The sequence below is a fragment of the Ranitomeya variabilis genome, chromosome 4, assembly GCF_051348905.1.
Source record: "Ranitomeya variabilis isolate aRanVar5 chromosome 4, aRanVar5.hap1, whole genome shotgun sequence".
In the NCBI taxonomy this organism is placed as follows: Eukaryota; Metazoa; Chordata; class Amphibia; order Anura; family Dendrobatidae; genus Ranitomeya; species Ranitomeya variabilis.
In genome coordinates this window covers 690,297,212-690,320,018 of record NC_135235.1, presented here as the reverse complement: position 1 = coordinate 690,320,018, position 22,807 = coordinate 690,297,212, and the positions used below count along the sequence as shown (strand labels likewise).

The 22,807-nt window shown below is 50.2% G+C and overlaps 1 protein-coding gene across 2 annotated transcripts in view; it reads right to left on the bottom strand.

The window, feature by feature from the left end:
• LOC143767665 (uncharacterized) overlaps positions 1–22,545 on the bottom strand; it is an 80,727-nt gene extending 58,182 nt beyond the window's left edge. For both annotated transcript variants that reach the window (XM_077256136.1, XM_077256137.1), the window contains exon 1: positions 22,495–22,545. In XM_077256136.1, coding sequence (XP_077112251.1) covers positions 22,495–22,521 — 27 coding nt within the window. In that variant the 5' untranslated portion in view covers positions 22,522–22,545. The remainder of the gene's footprint in view (positions 1–22,494) is intronic.
• Between the last annotated feature and the right edge of the window lie 262 nt (positions 22,546–22,807).

The following is a 22,807-nucleotide window of genomic DNA, read 5'->3' as shown; positions in this document are numbered from 1 at the left end:
CCGGCAGCGCCGTACTAGTACAGCGCATGGCACGAAGGGGTTAATTGTATATCTGTTATTGTATATTTCACCTTGTAATCACCATGTTTTGTATTATTCACTGTTGCTATAGTTATCACAATTCCGCCATTATCAGGGAAATACATAATGATATTGGTTACTTCTGCCTTGTGTTTGTTTGTATGTTGTATCTGGTCACTCAGTACAGGGACATAATGGGGGCATTACACTGTGTGGGGGGATGGCAGTACTGTGGGAACATTACACTGTGTGGGGCATAGCTCCCAATCATTCCTCATACTGCGAGACTGTCCCGATTTTGAGGCTGTGCCCCGCAGTCCCGCACGAAACTCTACATCCCTGGCATAGCTGAAGAAACCGCAGGTAAAGAAGGATGCAGGGACAAAAAGGAGCCAGAAAACAAGTAACGTTTTTAACTTTCCTTTAACTTCCAACCCAACAAAGATAACAACAGTTTTCCACGCAGGGAACTTAAGTACAAGATCACAATTTCACAGTAAATCCTATCTACTATATAGACGCCCTGAACTATACCCGCGGAACGCGACAGCGCCTCACTAGTGACCCCCAAACGAGAAAAGTCAACAAAGTTCACTTATCAGCGCTGTTTCAGCGATGCAGTCCTGATGGTGAAGCTCCGTCAGCGACGTAGTCCTGATGGCGGGGGAAGGAGGTGTCTTCCGTCGACGGGCCCAGGTGTAAATTCGAGACCAGAATGTCTGTTGCAGTGCTGCGTCACCCCCTGCAGGCGGACGTTGATCCGGGGTAACAGTTTCCAAGTCCAAAGAGGAGTCTTTTTGAGGAGAATTAGCGGAGTAATCCGTATCAGTGACAGCTGAGACAAACCCAGGAGGGACCGGAGCACTTTCTGGCAAGATACTCCCGGGGAGCGCGGTAATACTGTCCCTGAGATGATCAGCGCTACCCCTCTGTTTTGGGGGTCGCTGACGACGAATGCGCCGCTTTCTGGGGGCTCTGGTAATTGACCGCAGCGTCTGCTGCACGTTCTCCCCCTGTTTCCAGCAAGTCTCTCTGCGGCCTGCACACACACGACAACTGCGCTGCAGTTTCCTCCCCTCAGAGTTCTCCCGCGCTTCTCCGCCCCTGCTTTTGCGCGCTTTCCCTTTTATCCTCCCCTCTCCCTGCGTCACTCTATCTCCTGTCACCTCCGCCTGGCTTCTCCTCCACCCTTCAAATCCATCCCCCGGAACCCCGGCTCCCGGCAACAATGGTTCCACCCGTCTGTACGGCTCGCCAGGTCCCCGTCCCCTACATTCCCCCACCCTGTATGCTCGCCAGTCCCTGGGCGAGGCCTCCGAACTGACAGGTCGCCCACCTGACGGATTGTTCCACGCTTGGGTCTGTTTAGCGTGTAAGTCAGGACTGTAGCGAGTTGGAGGTCTACCTGCAGTAGAACGTTCAGAACGTCGTAGCTCGGGTCCTTGTGTAGGGGGTGTCGGGGGAATGCAGTCAACGGAGGGGCGACTGATCAGGGGTAGTGTAGTAGTCGAGATAGGGAGAGTATTTTGACGCCGTTCTTCTTCATCAACCTCTCCATCCCACCAATGGTTGTTGGGGGACTCAGTCGTAGGTGGCTCTTCCCTGATTGCGGATTCCGGGGTGTCCGAGTCAACAGAGCGACACAAACGGAGCATGTTGCGATGGAGAATGCGAGTACCTGTGCTTCCAGGGACCTCAGACCGCACTTCATATACAGGTCCATGCGGGTCTATACGGCAAAGCACCCGATAGGGTGTTTTTTCCCAACGATGGTCTAACTTGTTTTGTGGTCTTTTCTCTCGAACGAGTACTCGATCACCTGGCCGGAACTCTGGGGGTTTTGCTGTAGGGGTGCTCCGATGCTCCACTTCCCGAATTCGAGTGTGCACCAACCGGTGTAAGGTCTGCAGCCGATGTCGATGATCACGCACCCACGAAGCCATCCCTGTCCGGGGGCCTTCTTCCTCCGAAGACAGTTCCAGATCTGTCATGCCTTTCCCTGGACGCCCAAAGACCACTTCATACGGGGTGCGTCCTGTGACTTGATGAACTCTATTGTTGTAGACCCACACTAGGTCAGACACATACTCCGGCCAGCGGGTCTTCTGATCTTGTTCTAGCGCACGCAACATTTGAAGCAAAGTCCGGTTAAACCGCTCACAAGCCCCATTTCCCTGGGGGTGATACGGTGTGGTGCGTGACTTATCAATGCCGTAGAGGCGATGTAGCTCATCCATGACTTTGCCCAAGAAACAGGCTCCTTGATCCGAATGTATTTGCCTCGGACAGCCGTAAACTTGGATAAAGTTCTTACAGACAGCGCTTGCCGCAGACTCAGCTGTCTGATCACGGGTAGGGGTGACTACTGCGAACTTTGAAAAATGATCCACCATAACGAGGCAGTGTTCGTAGCCTTGATGCGCTGCTCCAATGGTGATGTAGTCTATCATCAATACTTCAAAAGGGGCAGACGTCGTGATGCTCTGCACAGGCGCCCTTTCCTCCGGTGACTTGGTTAACTCACATTGTCGACATTGCTTACAGGCAGTTTGTACTTCCGCGAGCAGCCGAGGATGATAGAACCGAGTTTGCAGCCACTTAAACGTCCTCTTCACTCCGAAGTGTGCCCCGGACTCATGAGCTTCTTTAGCAACTGCGGCCACCACGGGTTCTGGTAAGACCATCTGCCACGTCGGCCCGGAATCTGCCTGAGTCATGGTTAAGTGGCATAAGAGCCCTTCCTGAAGAGTTAGGCGCTCCCATTGCCGCAGAAGAAGGTTCAGGTCTGACGGGAGGGTTTGTCCAGGAGTTCTCACGGGCAATAGACCATTCGTTACCCACTGTCGCAATGGAGCTAGTTCCTGGTCTTCTTGTTGCAGCCGTATCCATTCGTCCCGACTCTGAACCAACAGTCCTGTAGCCGTTCCGTTCCCGGTCTGCTCCCGGCTCACAGCCGTCCGAGCAGTGCCCCCGATGGCGTAGGGAATTTCTTCTCCCTCCAGCTCTTCGTCTCGGTTAGTTCTTGGGGTGATCCTCCGAAGACGAGATAATGCGTCAGCATGAACATTCTCCGCTCCTCGCTTGTAGAGGATACGGTATCTGTACTTGGCCATCCGGGCTACCCAGCGCTGTTCCAGGGCACCCAATTTCGCATTTTCCAGATGTGCCAATGGGTTGTTATCCGTGCGTACCAGCACCTCAGAACCGGCCAGGTACTCAGCGAACCGCTCCGTCATAGCCCACACCACGGCTAGCAACTCCACCTTGAAAGAACTGTAATTGTCCTGGTTCAACTCAGAGTCATGAAGAGACCGACTCGCATAGGCAATCACTCTCTCCCGCCCATCCTGAACCTGAGACAACACAGCCCCCAATCCCTGAGAGCTGCCGTCGGTGTGCAGGATGAACGGTTGCGAAAAGTCCGCATAAGCCAACACAGGCGGCTCCATGAGAGCTGTCTTCAAGTCCTGGAACGCTGCCTCTTGTGGCTCCTGCCATTGTATCTTCTTCCCCCGTTCCTTGGGGGAGCTTCCTTTCAGCAAGACTTGTAGATTGTAAGAGCGGTGAGCAAAGTTCTTCACAAAGCGCCGGTAGTACCCAGCGAGGCCCAAGAACGCCCGTACATCCTTGGCGGTCTCCAGTGTGGGCCACTCCTGGATTACGGCAATCTTCTCCTGTGATGGCCGAACTCCTTCGGCGGACACCACATGCCCCAGGTACTCGATCTGTTCCCGGAACAAGTGGCATTTCTGGGGCTTCACCTTAAGCCCGTATTTCAGTAACCGGTCCAGCACCTGCTCTAGTCGGCACAGATGTTCCTCGAATGTTGGGGCATAGATGATGATGTCATCCAGATAAATGAGAGTGGCCTCGAAGTTCAAATCCCCCAGACACCGCTCCATTAATCGTTGAAAGGTGCCGGGAGCGTTGGCCAGTCCAAACGGCATTCGATTGAACTCGAATAACCCCATGGGCAGGATAAACACTGTCTTGGGACGATCTGCTTCTGACATCGGGACCTGCCAGTATCCGCTGGCTAGGTCTAAGGTGGAAAAATATTTGGCCCGACCCAGCACGGAGAGAGATTCCTCAATACGGGGAAGTGGATAAGAGTCTCGGGCAGTGCACGCATTTAGCTTACGGTAGTCCACACAGAACCGTAGCGTGCCGTCCTTTTTCCGCACCAGCACGATCGGGGCAGCCCACGGGCTCTGACTCTCGCGGATCACTCCTTTTTGCAGCATCTGGCCTAACAACGTCTTTACTTCTTGGTACATCTGCGGGGGAATCTGTCTGTACCGCTCCCTGATGGGCACTGTATCCCCGGTAGGAATTCCATGTTCGATGGCCGTGGTACAGCCAAAATCATCTTCATGTTGCGCGAACACTTCAGCATAGTGTCCAAGGAGTCGCTGCACTCGCGAGACCTGTGATGGATCCAGGCCCGGTAATCCTGTCCGCATGTGCTCCAGAATAGTTTGTCCCTTTCGGAACGCTTTTGGCTCAGGATCCTGCGTAGACCGGACACTGACCATCCAGGGATCAGGGGAATCCACCTTTAACTGCAAAGTATCTGGAGGAGGCATCACTTCTAAAGGTCGTAACACTTTGGCCATCTCACTTCGGACCCGTAGCACGACATCGTGTTCGTCCACATTCACACATCGCACTGGTACGGCCCCATTTTTAACAGTAGCCAGAGATCGGGCCACCAGCAGTCCTGTGGGCAAAGGGGATGTAAAGGTGGGCTCAATCTGCACTTGTACTCCTTCTAGAGGGATGCGAGCTCGTATGGGCAGGGATATAACAGTCTGTCCTGGGGGGAACGTCACCTTTGCTGTCGGGGAAGTAATTACTCTCCCTAGTATGTCTCCCTCCTGACAGGTCTCTTGTACCCGGACTTCCCTCACTAACTGTCTGAACACGGAGCCCTGAGGTGTACTGGTCCCCCACTGATTGAGTGTCTCTTGCGTAGTCTCCCCTAACAGAAAACTGCCAAAATCTTTCAATACGTTCATCCCCAAGGTCACGGTATGTTGTGGGCTGGGATCTCCCCGTGTTAACACAACCCCCCGGCGGCCCAGGTCTTTCCCACATAAAGATATTTGCATCCAGGTGACCCCTTCCACTGGGATGGGCAGCTGATTGGCGTCCTGTAACCGAATTACGGGGCCCCATTGGGGTCTGACTGACAAAGGAAAGTGTTTTCTAAAATAAGCCTCGGGCATAGTCGTGACTTGGGACCCGGTGTCCACCAGACAACGTACAGCCCGCCCTTCAAACTCTGCCCAAACCAGGGGGCAGCTGGCAACCAAATTTCCGGGACTTTCACCACCCATCCGCGGGGACTCTGACTCCGAGCGTCGTCCCCTTAGCTCGGAGCCCTCTAGTTTAACGCCCGACGAGACGAGGCCCTCCCTCTCCGGGGGCACTCCCGTGCGAAATGTCCGGCCTCCCCGCAACCATAGCAAACACCAGGGACCGGATAATATCCTGGACGGGCGCCACGAGCTGGACTCCCAGACCCTTGCCCCCGGGGTAACTCCCTTGGGCTTCGCGCATTCTTTTTAACTTCAGCCAGTTCGTCTCTGATTTGTTTGAGCTCCTGCCGCATCTCCTGAACCCACGACGGCTCACCCCCTCCTGCGGCGGCGGTCTGGATAACCCGAGTCTCTCCTGTCGGGACCGTCACCCCCCTCTCGGGACGATCGCACTGGCCACCAATGGATTCCTTCACTCAGGTGACACAGAGGGGCTTAGACCACCGCTCTGCACGCCAAATCTGAGAGAAAGATGGCGTGCAGGGCGGTGATCGGTATTTTAAATTAACCCCTTTGGCGCTGATTGGCTAGAAGCTATTGTTCAGCCAATCAGCGCCATAGGGGTTAATCAGGTGAGGTGACGTGGCGATCACCCCACCTACTGTGATGGCTGTGATTGGTGCGACGTCACACAGCATCAATCACAGCCTGTCACATGCTTTTTTTTTTTTTTTACTTTATTGTCATTTCGCTGTGATTGGCTGGTCAGAATTGATCAGCCAATCACAGCGATCGCTGATGCGGGGGGGGCGGTGCAGCCCCCCGGAGCTACGAGCAGAGATGGTCTGCTGTCAGGGACAGCAGCCATCGGAACCCGATCACCGTGCGGCGCGGCGCGACGCGGTGACCGGAAAATGGCGGCGCCGTACTAGTACTGCGGCTGGCACTAATGCAGTGCCGGCAGCGCCGTACTAGTACGGCGCATGGCACGAAGGGGTTAATTGTATATCTGTTATTGTATATTTCACCTTGTAATCACCATGTTTTGTATTATTCACTGTTGCTATAGTTATCACAATTCCGCCATTATCAGGGAAATACATAATGATATTGGTTACTTCTGCCTTGTGTTTGTTTGTATGTTGTATCTGGTCACTCAGTACAGGGACATAATGGGGGCATTACACTGTGTGGGGGGATGGCAGTACTGTGGGAACATTACACTGTGTGGGGCATAGCTCCCAATCATTCCTCATACTGCGAGACTGTCCCGATTTTGAGGCTGTGCCCCGCAGTCCGGCACGAAACTCTACATCCCTGGCATAGCTGAAGAAACCGCAGGTAAAGAAGGATGCAGGGACAAAAAGGAGCCAGAAAACAAGTAACGTTTTTAACTTTCCTTTAACTTCCAACCCAACAAAGATAACAACAGTTTTCCACGCAGGGAACTTAAGTACAAGATCACAATTTCACAGTAAATCCTATCTACTATATAGACGCCCTGAACTATACCCGCGGAACGCGACAGCGCCTCACTAGTGACCCCCAAACGAGAAAAGTCAACAAAGTTCACTTATCAGCGCTGTTTCAGCGATGCAGTCCTGATGGTGAAGCTCCGTCAGCGACGTAGTCCTGATGGCGGGGGAAGGAGGTGTCTTCCGTCGACGGGCCCAGGTGTAAATTCGAGACCAGAATGTCTGTTGCAGTGCTGCGTCACCCCCTGCAGGCGGACGTTGATCCGGGGTAACAGTTTCCAAGTCCAAAGAGGAGTCTTTTTGAGGAGAATTAGCGGAGTAATCCGTATCAGTGACAGCTGAGACAAACCCAGGAGGGACCGGAGCACTTTCTGGCAAGATACTCCCGGGGAGCGCGGTAATACTGTCCCTGAGATGATCAGCGCTACCCCTCTGTTTTGGGGGTCGCTGACGACGAATGCGCCGCTTTCTGGGGGCTCTGGTAATTGACCGCAGCGTCTGCTGCACGTTCTCCCCCTGTTTCCAGCAAGTCTCTCTGCGGCCTGCACACACACGACAACTGCGCTGCAGTTTCCTCCCCTCAGAGTTCTCCCGCGCTTCTCCGCCCCTGCTTTTGCGCGCTTTCCCTTTTATCCTCCCCTCTCCCTGCGTCACTCTATCTCCTGTCACCTCCGCCTGGCTTCTCCTCCGCCCTTCAAATCCATCCCCCGGAACCCCGGCTCCCGGCAACAATGGTTCCACCCGTCTGTACGGCTCGCCAGGTCCCCGTCCCCTACATTCCCCCACCCTGTATGCTCGCCAGTCCCTGGGCGAGGCCTTCGAACTGACAGGTCGCCCACCTGACGGATTGTTCCACACTTGGGTCTGTTTAGCGTGTAAGTCAGGACTGTAGCGAGTTGGAGGTCTACCTGCAGTAGAACGTTCAGAACGTCGTAGCTCGGGTCCTTGTGTAGGGGGTGTCGGGGGAATGCAGTCAACGGAGGGGCGACTGATCAGGGGTAGTGTAGTAGTCGAGATAGGGAGAGTATTTTGACGCCGTTCTTCTTCATCAACCTCTCCATCCCACCAATGGTTGTTGGGTGACTCAGTCGTAGGTGGCTCTTCCCTGATTGCGGGTGTCCGAGTCAACAGAGCGACACAAACGGAGCATGTTGCGATGGAGAATGCGAGTACCTGTGCTTCCGGGGACCTCAGACCGCACTTCATATACAGGTCCATGCGGGTCTATACGGCAAAGCACCCGATAGGGTGTTTTTTCCCAACGATGGTCTAACTTGTTTTGTGGTCTTTTCTCTCGAACGAGTACTCGATCACCTGGCCGGAACTCTGGGGGTTTTGCTGTAGGGGTGCTCCGATGCTCCACTTCCCGAATTCGAGTGTGCACCAACCGGTGTAAGGTCTGCAGCCGATGTCGATGATCACGCACCCACGAAGCCATCCCTGTCCGGGGGCCTTCTTCCTCCGAAGACAGTTCCAGATCTGTCATGCCTTTCCCTGGACGCCCAAAGACCACTTCATACGGGGTGCGTCCTGTGACTTGATGAACTCTATTGTTGTAGACCCACACTAGGTCAGACACATACTCCGGCCAGCGGGTCTTCTGATCTTGTTCTAGCGCACGCAACATTTGAAGCAAAGTCCGGTTAAACCGCTCACAAGCCCCATTTCCCTGGGGGTGATACGGTGTGGTGCGTGACTTATCAATGCCGTAGAGGCGATGTAGCTCATCCATGACTTTGCCCAAGAAACAGGCTCCTTGATCCGAATGTATTTGCCTCGGACAGCCGTAAACTTGGATAAAGTTCTTACAGACAGCGCTTGCCGCAGACTCAGCTGTCTGATCACGGGTAGGGGTGACTACTGCGAACTTTGAAAAATGATCCACCATAACGAGGCAGTGTTCGTAGCCTTGATGCGCTGCTCCAATGGTGATGTAGTCTATCATCAATACTTCAAAAGGGGCAGACGTCGTGATGCTCTGCACAGGCGCCCTTTCCTCCGGTGACTTGGTTAACTCACATTGTCGACATTGCTTACAGGCAGTTTGTACTTCCGCGAGCAGCCGAGGATGATAGAACCGAGTTTGCAGCCACTTAAACGTCCTCTTCACTCCGAAGTGTGCCCCGGACTCATGAGCTTCTTTAGCAACTGCGGCCACCACGGGTTCTGGTAAGACCATCTGCCACGTCGGCCCGGAATCTGCCTGAGTCATGGTTAAGTGGCATAAGAGCCCTTCCTGAAGAGTTAGGCGCTCCCATTGCCGCAGAAGAAGGTTCAGGTCTGACGGGAGGGTTTGTCCAGGAGTTCTCACGGGCAATAGACCATTCGTTACCCACTGTCGCAATGGAGCTAGTTCCTGGTCTTCTTGTTGCAGCCGTATCCATTCGTCCCGACTCTGAACCAACAGTCCTGTAGCCGTTCCGTTCCCGGTCTGCTCCCGGCTCACAGCCGTCCGAGCAGTGCCCCCGATGGCGTAGGGAATTTCTTCTCCCTCCAGCTCTTCGTCTCGGTTAGTTCTTGGGGTGATCCTCCGAAGACGAGATAATGCGTCAGCATGAACATTCTCCGCTCCTCGCTTGTAGAGGATACGGTATCTGTACTTGGCCATCCGGGCTACCCAGCGCTGTTCCAGGGCACCCAATTTCGCATTTTCCAGATGTGCCAATGGGTTGTTATCCGTGCGTACCAGCACCTCAGAACCGGCCAGGTACTCAGCGAACCGCTCCGTCATAGCCCACACCACGGCTAGCAACTCCACCTTGAAAGAACTGTAATTGTCCTGGTTCAACTCAGAGTCATGAAGAGACCGACTCGCATAGGCGATCACTCTCTCCCGCCCATCCTGAACCTGAGAAAACACAGCCCCCAATCCCTGAGAGCTGCCGTCGGTGTGCAGGATGAACGATTGCGAAAAGTCCGCATAAGCCAACACAGGCGGCTCCATGAGAGCTGTCTTCAAGTCCTGGAACGCTGCCTCTTGTGGCTCCTGCCATTGTATCTTCTTCCCCCGTTCCTTGGGGGAGCTTCCTTTCAGCAAGACTTGTAGATTGTAAGAGCGGCGAGCAAAGTTCTTCACAAAGCGCCGGTAGTACCCAGCGAGGCCCAAGAACGCCCGTACATCCTTGGCGGTCTCCAGTGTGGGCCACTCCTGGATTACGGCAATCTTCTCCTGTGATGGCCGAACTCCTTCGGCGGACACCACATGCCCCAGGTACTCGATCTGTTCCCGGAACAAGTGGCATTTCTGGGGCTTCACCTTAAGCCCGTATTTCAGTAACCGGTCCAGCACCTGCTCTAGTCGGCACAGATGTTCCTCGAATGTTGGGGCATAGATGATGATGTCATCCAGATAAATGAGAGTGGCCTCGAAGTTCAAATTCCCCAGACACCGCTCCATTAATCGTTGAAAGGTGCCGGGAGCGTTGGCCAGTCCAAACGGCATTCGATTGAACTCGAATAATCCCATGGGCAGGATAAACGCTGTCTTGGGACGATCTGCTTCTGACATCGGGACCTGCCAGTATCCGCTGGCTAGGTCTAAGGTGGAAAAATATTTGGCCCGACCCAGCACGGAGAGAGATTCCTCAATACGGGGAAGTGGATAAAGAGTCTCGGGCGGTGCACGCATTTAGCTTACGGTAGTCCACACAGAACCGTAGCGTGCCGTCCTTTTTCCGCACCAGCACGATCGGGGCAGCCCACGGGCTCTGACTCTCGCGGATCACTCCTTTTTGCAGCATCTGGCCTAACAACGTCTTTACTTCTTGGTACATCTGCGGGGGAATCTGTCTGTACCGCTCCCTGATGGGCACTGTATCCCCGGTAGGAATTCCATGTTCGATGGCCGTGGTACAGCCAAAATCATCTTCATGTTGCGCGAACACTTCAGCATAGTGTCCAAGGAGTCGCTGCACTCGCGAGACCTGTGATGGATCCAGGCCCGGTAATCCTGTCCGCATGTGCTCCAGAATAGTTTGTCCCTTTCGGAACGCTTTTGGCTCAGGATCCTGCGTAGACCGGACACTGACCATCCAGGGATCAGGGGAATCCACCTTTAACTGCAAAGTATCTGGAGGAGGCATCACTTCTAAAGGTCGTAACACTTTGGCCATCTCACTTCGGACCCGTAGCACGACATCGTGTTCGTCCACATTCACACATCGCACTGGTACGGCCCCATTTTTAACAGTAGCCAGAGATCGGGCCACCAGCAGTCCTGTGGGCAAAGGGGATGTAAAGGTGGGCTCAATCTGCACTTGTACTCCTTCTAGAGGGATGCGAGCTCGTATGGGCAGGGATATAACAGTCTGTCCTGGGGGGAACGTCACCTTTGCTGTCGGGGAAGTAATTACTCTCCCTAGTATGTCTCCCTCCTGACAGGTCTCTTGTACCCGGACTTCCCTCACTAACTGTCTGAACACGGAGCCCTGAGGTGTACTGGTCCCCCACTGATTGAGTGTCTCTTGCGTAGTCTCCCCTAACAGAAAACTGCCAAAATCTTTCAATACGTTCATCCCCAAGGTCACGGTATGTTGTGGGCTGGGATCTCCCCGTGTTAACACAACCCCCCGGCGGCCCAGGTCTTTCCCACATAAAGATATTTGCATCCAGGTGACCCCTTCCACTGGGATGGGCAGCTGATTGGCGGCCTGTAACCGAATTACGGGGCCCCATTGGGGTCTGACTGACAAAGGAAAGTGTTTTCTAAAATAAGCCTCGGGCATAGTCGTGACTTGGGACCCGGTGTCCACCAGACAACGTACAGCCCGCCCTTCAAACTCTGCCCAAACCAGGGGGCAGCTGGCAACCAAATTTCCGGGACTTTCACCACCCATCCGCGGGGACTCTGACTCCGAGCGTCGTCCCCTTAGCTCGGAGCCCTCTAGTTTAACGCCCGACGAGACGAGGCCCTCCCTCTCCGGGGGCACTCCCGTGCGAAATGTCCGGCCTCCCCGCAACCATAGCAAACACCAGGGACCGGATAATATCCTGGACGGGCGCCACGAGCTGGACTCCCAGACCCTTGCCCCCGGGGTAACTCCCTTGGGCTTCACGCATTCTTTTTAACTTCAGCCAGTTCGTCTCTGATTTGTTTGAGCTCCTGCCGCATCTCCTGAACCCACGACGGCTCACCCCCTCCTGCGGCGGCGGTCTGGATAACCCGAGTCTCTCCTGTCGGGACCGTCACCCCCCTCTCTTGCTCCCGGGTGCGGGCCTCATTGCCTATGTCGGAAAAAGTCAGGCGCGGGTCGACCCGCACTCGTTCACGTAGAGCCTGTTTGGTCAAATCATCTCTCAGTCCCGTCACCAGCTGGTCACGCAGGGTCACGTCAACATGTCCCATCCCATCTTTCCGCACGATTGCAATGTTTAGCTCTTGCAGAGCATTCATGTACTGAGTGACAGTCTCGCCCTCTTTTTGTCGCCGTCTAAACAACCGGGCCCGCAGCTCTCCCACGTCGGTGGGATCCCCGTGCGTCCCCTCTAACACATTTAACACCCAGGTAAAAGTATTCCGCTCAGTGGGGGGTCTCAACATCACTGAATCCCGGGCCTCTCCGTCTAAGGCCATAATGGCCACCTCTGCTTCCAGGGCCGGGGTCATAGGATGCATTCTCAACAGCCCCCGCATCCTTTCAGTCCAGCTCCAAAACAACATGTTGCTCCCATTAAACTTGGGCAGATTATTTAACATGGCCCCCAATGAGAGAGACGCTCTCGGCCCAGCCCCATCCTCCGTATCTTTTGGCTCCCTCTTTGGATCCTGCATCCTGCCGACTACGCCAAATGAAGAAACCGCAGGTAAAGAAGGATGCAGGGACAAAAAGGAGCCAGAAAACAAGTAACGTTTTTAACTTTCCTTTAACTTCCAACCCAACAAAGATAACAACAGTTTTCCACGCAGGGAACTTAAGTACAAGATCACAATTTCACAGTAAATCCTATCTACTATATAGACGCCCTGAACTATACCCGCGGAACGCGACAGCGCCTCACTAGTGACCCCCAAACGAGAAAAGTCAACAAAGTTCACTTATCAGCGCTGTTTCAGCGATGCAGTCCTGATGGTGAAGCTCCGTCAGCGACGTAGTCCTGACGGCGGGGGAAGGAGGTGTCTTCCGTCGACGGGCCCAGGTGTAAATTCGAGACCAGAATGTCTGTTGCGGTGCTGCGTCACCCCCTGCAGGCGGACGTTGATCCGGGGTAACAGTTTCCAAGTCCAAAGAGGAGTCTTTTTGAGGAGAATTAGCGGAGTAATCCGTATCAGTGACAGCTGAGACAAACCCAGGAGGGACCGGAGCACTTTCTGGCAAGATACTCCCGGGGAGCGCGGTAATACTGTCCCTGAGATGATCAGCGCTACCGCTCTGTTTTGGGGGTCGCTGACGACGAATGCGCCGCTTTCTGGGGGCTCTGGTAATTGACCGCAGCGTCTGCTGCACGTTCTCCCCCTGTTTCCAGCAAGTCTCTCTGCGGCCTGCACACACACGACAACTGCGCTGCAGTTCCCTCCCCTCAGAGTTCTCCCGCGCTTCTCCGCCCCTGCTTTCGCGCGCTTTCCCTTTTATCCTCCCCTCTCCCTGCGTCACTATATCTCCTGTCACCTCCGCCTGGCTTCTCCTCCGCCCTTCAAATCCATCCCCCGGAACCCCGACTCCCGGCAACAATGGTTCCACCCGTCTGTACGGCTCGCCAGGTCCCCGTCCCCTACATAGCCAACAGGAGAAGCAGCCGAAACGCCCCCTTGTATTAGGCCATGCCTCCTCACTATCTTCTTCTGATGCGCTGGTTCAGAGATTGAGACAGGACATTCTGAGGTACGTGTGTGTCTTGCACTGCACACATACATGCAGCTGGCCCTGCTGTGCTTACAGTACAAGGCATTATAACCAGGAGTAGTTACAGCAGTTAGAGCAATCCAGTGCAGCCTGTTAGTCATAGGCACAGTATATATATATATATATACATATATATATATATATATATATATATATATCTATATATATATATATATATATATATATATATATATATATATATCCTTTATATACTGCAGCAGTTATGGAGTGGAGCCAGTAGATAGTGTGGTTGCCTGAGTGCATGCAGAGTTTACAGAGCTAGGCTACATTGCAATGTGCAGGATCTGTGAGGCAACAGTGTGGACAGTGACAGGTGGTGAAATCTTTGCCTGCATTGTAAGCAGAGCTGCTGGGACACATCTACAGCCCCGACTGTACACTGGCATCATCATGTGGGGCCATTATACTGTACGCAGCATCATGTGGGTCATTATACAGTATGAAGCATCATGTGGGCCATTATACAGTATGGAGCATCATGTGTGGCCATTATACAGTATGGAGCATCATGTGTAGCCATTATACAGTATCAAGCCTCATGTGGGGCCATTATACAGTACTGAGCACTGTGTGGACATTATACAGTATTCAGCATCATGTGTGGCCATTATACAGTATGGAGCATCATGTGTGGCCATTATACAGTATGGATCACTGTGTGGCCCATTATACAGTATGGAGCATCATGTGGGGCCATTATACAGTATTGAACATCATGTGTGGCCATTGTACAGCATGGAGCACTGTGTGGCCATTATGCAGTATTGAGAATCATGTGGGGCTATTATACAGTATGGAGCACTGAGTGGCCATTATACAGTATGGAGCATCATGTTTGGCCATTATACAGTATGGAGTACTGTGTGGCCATTATACAGTATGGAGCATCATGTGTGGCCATTATGCAGTATTGAGCATCATGTGGGGCCATTATACAGTATGGAGCACTGTGTGGCCATATTTTTTCTGCTTATAATTATTACTTATGAAACAGATTGATCAGCAGTACTAAATGGTTGTGGTTGTTTGTATGTTGTATCTGGTCACTCTCCCATCATTCCCCGCTCTGCCTCGGACACTGCGGGTGCGCGATGACGTCATATCATTGCGTACCTGCTGTGTGCCGGGCAGACTGCGCTGCTGAGACCGGAGCCAGAAGCAGCGCGGGGCAAGAGGAGAGGTGAGGATTGTGTATGTTTTTTTTTTAAATATATCAATGAGTGATAACTGGATTGTGGGGCTATTGGGTGGGGCGCTACATTACATTCTATGGGGGGGGCTGTATTACATTCTATGGGGGGCTGTGTTACATTCTATTGGGGGTTGTATTATATTATATGGGGGGCTGTATAACATTCTATGGGGAGCTGTATTACATTCTGTGGGGGGTTGTATTATATTCTATGGGGAGCTGTATTACATTCTATGGGGGGCTGTATTACATTCTATGGGGGGCTGTATAACATTCTATGGGGGCTGTATTACATTCTATGAGGGAGGATTGCATCATACTGTTTTATGGGGCTACATTATATTCTATGGGGAGGTAGGCTGTATTATGTTCTATATTAAATGTATTCTATGTATTAAATGTATTATATTCTATGAGGGGTGATTGCATCATACTCTAGGAGGGGCTACATTATATTCTATGGGGGGCTGCTCTATGAGGAGGCTACCATATCTATATATATAATTGTCTAAGGGTTTTTCCGTCTGTCTGTCTGTCTGTCTGTGTGTCCTGGAAATCCTGGCCTGGCGGCCTCGACCAATCAGAGACGGGCACAGCATGGCGACGATGATGTCATAATGGAAATCCCACGTCTCTGATTGGTCGAGGCCGCCAGGCCTCGACCAATCAGCGACGGGCACAGTATCGACGTAGATGTCATAATGGTTGCCATGGCGACGATGATGTCATAAAGGTTGCCTCGACCAATCAGCGACGGGCACAGTCTGCCGCGAATTCTGGAATCATCATTGTCCATATACTACGGGGACATGCATATTCTAGAATACCCGATGCGTTAGAATCGGGCCACAGTCTAGTATTATATATTGGTAACAAAGACCCCAAATACATGTTGTGAGATACGGGGTGTGGCAAAATTTACCGACCACCCTCAAACTCACTAAATCAGCTCCAAAGACACCATTTTTTTGAAAAAGGAGAAAAATACGGAGCATCGATGAAAATAATATCAAAAATGTTTATTCAATAATTAGTCCATAATAAAATGTGAAATTCAACATTAACATTATACAGTAACATGCATGAAAGAAGTGCCTAGAAATGCTGAGACCCCATCCCAAAACCCACAAATGATGCTCCCGCAATGGAGAGCATAGCATCAAGAAGCCCCCTCCATGATCATATGTATTAAAGTGCCATATAGTGAAAAGGCCACAATAGGCCTGGCCCAATATAAGATACCAATTCCCCAAAACCAGCGTCCCTCAATAGGACTTCATAACATCACCAATAGACAAGGGGTTGGTAAAGATACAGGACTTACCAGTAACGGGGGGGGGGCATATTATATATGCAGGGGCTGCATTATACTATATGAGGGGGCTTATTAAACACAGTCTTAGAAAAAAAAATTTTTGCAAAAAACGTCAAATACTCAAATAAATAAACACTACTACTTCCATGCAGAGTAGAAAAGACGAAATAGCAAGATAATTAAAATATTATAGTTTATTAGAAGATGATTAAAAACATATAAAATGCCAAAACAAGCTATAGGAACCACATATATCAGAGCACACAAACAGAGACTCCAGAAAAAATTATTAATCAAAGCAAATATGCCAGGCCAGGTATGTTAAGAGGATAAATGCCTTTTGACAAGTGCATGCATGAACCGATAAATATAATTGGCTTGTGCTAATAATTATACCTACCACATAATTGTATGTGCAAAAAATGCTACATAAAGTGCCAACTAACAAATGGTTATTAAATATATGTGCAAAAAAATGGAGAATATAGACCTGCAAATAGCATAAAGTGTCTTAGTGCAAACTAAATATGCATGTAATTAGCTGCCAATAATAAAGTGCTAATGCTCAGTGCAGATGAATAATGCACAAGTGTGCCATTATAAATATATAGCTGCAAGGATCCGGCATAAAGTGCTGAGTGTTCAATGCAAAGGCATAAATGTGCACGGTCCGGTATAAGGTACTAGATATTTAATGCAACAGCATAATGCAAATGTGTCTCACCGCAAAAATAACCACAGAATGGATCCGACAGAAGGTGCTGGATGCTTAGTGCAAATATACAACGCACAAATGTGCTGACAACAGGTTACCCCAGCAAGGATCCAACTTACTCCGTGAAAAAAATGAAAAGAGACAAAAGCATGTAACCATACCTGGCTGTTAAATCAATGCGGTCCCAGAATGTGCATGTGCTCTCACCCCGACAGCGCCGTTTCGCTAATGCTTCCTCTATGGGGCCGTTATGCATTCCAGCATGCGTTCCAGCGCGGAGACCGGAAGTCATCATCTTTTCAGCCCGGCTCAGACTTTCACTACTATGGAAGCGCCCACATCTGCCCACCAATGAGATATTAATAATTTTTTCTGGAGTCTCTGTTTGTGTGCTCTGATATATGTGGTTCCTATAGCTTGTTTTGGCATTTTGTATGTTTTTAATCATCTTCTAATAAACTATAATATTTTAATTACCTTGCTATTTCGTCTTTTCTACTCTGCATGGAAGTAGTAGTGTTTATTTATATGAGGGGGCTACATTATATTCTCTGGGGGTTACATTATACTCAGGGGGCTACAATATATTCTGTGTGGTGGCTGCATTATACTCTGGGGTGGCATCATTATACTATATGTGGGCTGCATTATACTGTATCGAGGACTATGGGGAATAAATTATACTATATGAAGAACTATGGGGTGCATTATACTATGGGAAGTGTATTGTACTACATGGATGACTATGGTGGTGCATTATACTATATGGAGCACCATGAGGAGTATATTATACTATATGGAGGACTGAGCAGTGTATTTTAATATATGGAGGACTATGAGGAGTGTATTATGCTTTATGGAGGACTGAGGAGTGTATTATACTATATGGAGGACTGAGTAGTGTATTATTTTATACTAGACTGTGGCCCGATTCTAACGCATCGGGTATTCTAGAATATGCATGTCCCCGTAGTATATGGACAATGATGATTCCAGAATTCGCGACAGACTGTGCCCGTCGCTGATTGGTCGAGGCAACCTTTATGACATCATCGTCGCCATGGCAACCATTATGACATCTACGTCGATACTGTGCCCGTCGCTGATTGGTCGAGGCCTGGCGGCCTCGACCAATCAGAGATGTGGGATTTCCATTATGACATCATCGTCGCCATGCTGTGCCCGTCTCTGATTGGTCGAGGCCGCCAGGCCAGGATTTCCAGGACAGACAGACAGACAGACGGAAAGACAGACAGACAGACGGAAAAACCCTTAGACAATTATATATATACAGTGGGGCAAAAAAGTATTTAGTCAGTCAGCAATAGTGCAAGTTCCACCACTTAAAAAGATGAGAGGCGTCTGTAATTTACATCATAGGTAGACCTCAACTATGGGAGACAAACTGAGAAAAAAAAATCCAGAAAATCACATTGTCTGTTTTTTTATCATTTTATATGCATATTCTGGTGGAAAATAAGTATTTGGTCAGAAACAAACAATCAAGATTTCTGGCTCTCACAGACCTGTAACTTCTTCTTTAAGAGTCTCCTCTTTCCTCCACTCATTACCTGTAGTAATGGCACCTGTTTAAACTTGTTATCAGTATAAAAAGACACCTGTGCACACCCTCAAACAGTCTGACTCCAAACTCCACTATGGTGAAGACCAAAGAGCTGTCAAAGGACACCAGAAACAAAATTGTAGCCCTGCACCAGGCTGGGAAGACTGAATCTGCAATAGCCAGCCAGCTTGGAGTGAAGAAATCAACAGTGGGAGCAATAATTAGAAAATGGAAGACATTCAAGACCACTGATAATCTCCCTCGATCTGGGGCTCCACGTAAAATCCCACCCCGTGGGGTCAGAATGATCACAAGAACGGTGAGCAAAAATCCCAGAACCACGCGGGGGGACCTAGTGAATGAACTGCAGAGAGCTGGGACCAATGTAACAAGGCCTACCATAAGTAACACACTACGCCACCATGGACTCAGATCCTGCAGTGCCAGACGTGTCCCACTGCTTAAGCCAGTACATGTCCGGGCCCATCTGAAGTTTGCTAGAGACCATTTGGATGATCCAGAGGAGTTTTGGGAGAATGTCCTATGTTCTGATCAAACCAAACTGGAACTGTTTGGTAGAAACACAACTTGTCGTGTTTGGAGGAAAAAGAATACTGAGTTGCATCCATCAAACACCATACCTACTGTAAAGCATGGTGGTGGAAACATCATGCTTTGGGGCTGTTTCTCTGCAAAGGGGCCAGGACGACTGATCAAGGTACATGAAAGAATGAATGGGGCCATGTATCGTGAGATTTTGAGTGCAAACCTCCTTCCATCAGCAAGGGCATTGAAGATGAAACGTGGCTGGGTCTTTCAACATGACAATGATCCAAAGCACACCGCCAGGGCAACGAAGGAGTGGCTTCGTAAGAAGCATTTCAAGGTCCTGGAGTGGCCTAGCCAGTCTCCAGATCTCAACCCTATAGAAAACCTTTGGAGGGAGTTGAAAGTCCGTGTTGCCAAGCGAAAAGCCAAAAACATCACTGCTCTAGAGGAGATCTGCATGGAGGAATGGGCCAACATACCAACAACAGTGTGTGGCAACCTTGTAAAGACTTACAGAAAACTTTTGACCTTTGTCATTGCCAACAAAGGATATATTACAAAGTATTGAGATGAAATTTTGTTTCTGACCAAATACTTATTTTCCACCAGAATATGCAAATAAAATGATAAAAAAACAGACAATGTGATTTTCTGGATTTTTTTTCCTCAGTTTGTCTCCCATAGTTGAGGTCTACCTATGATGTAAATTACAGACGCCTCTCATCTTTTTAAGTGGTGGAACTTGCACTATTGCTGACTGACTAAATACTTTTTTGCCCCACTGTAGATGGAGGACTGAGGAGTGTATTTTAATATATGGAGGACTATGAGGAGTGTATTATACTATATGGAGGACTGAGGAGTATATTATACTATATGGAGGACTATGAGGAGTGTATTATACTATATGGAGGACTCAGGAGTGTATTATACTATATGGAGGACTGAGGAGTGTATTATACTATATGGAGGACTGAGGTGCACATTATAATATATGGAGGACTATGGGGTGTATTATACTAAACAAGCAAAATGCTGCCTATTCATCGAGTGATTGGATTGTTTATGTGGGAACAGAAACCCTTGTTCTCAGCAGCACATCGCCGATGTAAACTGCAGTTGTGCTGCTGATAACATGATACTGTATGGGGACAGATTGATCTAATTGTGATTGTTCTGTTCCCTTCATTCTTTCTCAGTTGGTGTAAAGAGGCCGGGAAACAAGCGAACGACTTCAGTATTGTCGATCACACTCGTTTAGCGGCCTGAGATCAGCGCATGTAAATACTGCAGAAATGCTTCGCAGGGAGACCAGGCAAGGATGATGACAGTTGTAGTTACCACCCGGCACCTGGGAATAGTGCTAACTTTACTGCTTTTCCCAGCCGCCAGAGCATTTAATTCTGGTATGTCTAATGATTTTTAGGGTTGATGTCAGCTGCGTAATGTCAGCTGCTATCAATCCCTGGTGTAAGTAATGGAGAGGTGTCTATCATACACCCCACTACTAGCCCAGACCTGGCGAGACCCAGCGACTCTGAAGAGCGGTGACGGTAGTAACAATACCGCTCTTCACAGTCGCCGAGCTCAGCGCAAGACCCGGAATATCTGAAGAGCGGTGACGTTACTGATGTCACCGCTCTTCAGAGTCACCGGGTCTCGTGCTGTTCAGCGGAACCAAAAGTGGCTGTAGGCAAAGTTTATGGAGCATCAGAATGAGGTTCCATAGCCTTTGGTCGTCTCATCCCTTCATTATCTACGAGATCCAGTTATGTAGGTAAAATAGCGGCTTTTCTTGGTACTGCAACTAAAAGCAATAAATAGGACCGAGCTGTAATGCTGGATACAGCTGTGATTATATGTTATATAGTCGTGTTACATTCCTCACTTCTTGTAACCTACAAGTGTACAAAGATATTATACCCACTCTCCCCATTCCCACAAGCTCGCTGCCTCGGGGTAATCCTTGACGCTGACCTCTCCTTCAAACCACATATCCAAGCCCTTTCCACTTCCTGCCGACTTCAACTCAAAAATATTTCACGAATCCGTACATTCCTCAACCAAGAATCTGCAAAAACCCTAGTCCATGCCCTCATCATCTCTCGCCTTGACTACTGCAACCTCCTGCTCTGTGGCCTCCCCTCTAACACTCTCGCACCCCTCCAATCTATTCTAAACTCTGCTGCCCGACTAATCCACCTGTCCCCCCGCTATTCCCCGGCCTCTCCCCTCTGTCAATCCGTTCACTGGCTCCCCATTACTCAGAGACTCCAGTACAAAACCCTAACCATGACATACAAAGCCATCCACAACCTGTCTCCTCCATACATCTGTGACCTCGTCTCCCGGTACTTACCTACACGCAACCTCCGATCCTCACAAGATCTCCTTCTTTACTCCCCTCTTATCTCCTCTTCCCACAATCGTATACAAGATTTCTCTCGCGTATCACCCCTACTCTGGAACCCTCTACCACAACACATCAGACTCTCGCCTACCATCGAAACCTTCAAAAAGAATCTGAAGACCCACCTCTTCCGACAAGCCTACAACCTGCAGTAATCAACGATCGACCACACCGCTGCATGACCAGCTCTATCCTCACCTACTGTATTCTCACCCATCCCTTGTAGATTGTGAGCCCTCGCGGGCAGGGTCCTCTCTCCTCCTGTACCAGTTATGACTTGAATTGTTTAAGATTATTGTACTTGTTTTTATTATGTATATCCCTCCTTACATATAAATCGCCATGGAATAAATGGCGCTATAACAATAAATAATAATAATAATACAGTCACCATGTGATAAGTGGGCCTGTGTAACTTCAAATGCCAGGGCTGAATTTTAGTCCCAGTCCGGCCCTGATTATACATACTACATTATTATTATTATTTATTGTTATAGCGCCATTTATTCCATGGCGCTTTACAAGTGAGGAGGGGTATACATAATAAAAACATAAGGAGCATTACACTGTGTGAGGGCAAAGAAAGGGGCCCTGTACTATGAGAACAATCCGTTCCCTCACTTCCTGTCTCCCATAGTTGGGTCGTATGTATCTATTAGGCTAGGGTCACATTGCGTTAGGGCAATCCGTTAAGCGCATAGCGCTAGAGGATTGCGCTAACGCAATGCTTCTCTGGGGTCCGCGTTCGGCGTCCCCACTAGCGCAGATCCCCGATCTGCACTAGCGAGGAACGGACCTCGGGCGCGCCGCAGACGCTGCAAGCAGCGTCCGAGGTCCGTCACTCAAATGACGCCACATCGCTAGCGCACGCCCAATGTGGGCGGGCGCTAGCGACGCGTTCACCATTACAGGCCATGGCGGCGTTAACGGACTACGTTAACACCGCGTTATGCCGCGGTGTAACGTAGTCCGTTAAACGCGGTCACATAACGCAATATGACCCTAGCCTTACAGGAAACAGAACAAAAACGTTATGATTCTTATAAAGTGGCAACAAAGACCCCAAAAGAGTCTCAGTGCTGAAGGGGTTAATGTCCCCTGCGCCCAGTAATGGGGAATCTCCAGCACCTACCTCCACCCGCTGAGCCGCACTCCACATATATGGCCGTTCTGTGCGCACAGGACCTGTGATGAGGTCACAGGAGGGGAGGAGTCAGGGGTCACATGATCAGGGGCCTCAGAGAATGATATCCGCAGTGTAGACCCTACATGGAAACTTCTCCTCAGTCAGTGACATTCCCGCCATTATTCCCCCTCACTACTGGCACAATTACCCCGCGCCGCCTTCTCTACACAGTGTTATGTGTGGAATGTAACGTGTGATTTCTCTGGAGACAAATAGACCCCACACATGAGGGAATTATCACCAGTTACCGGACGTCTAC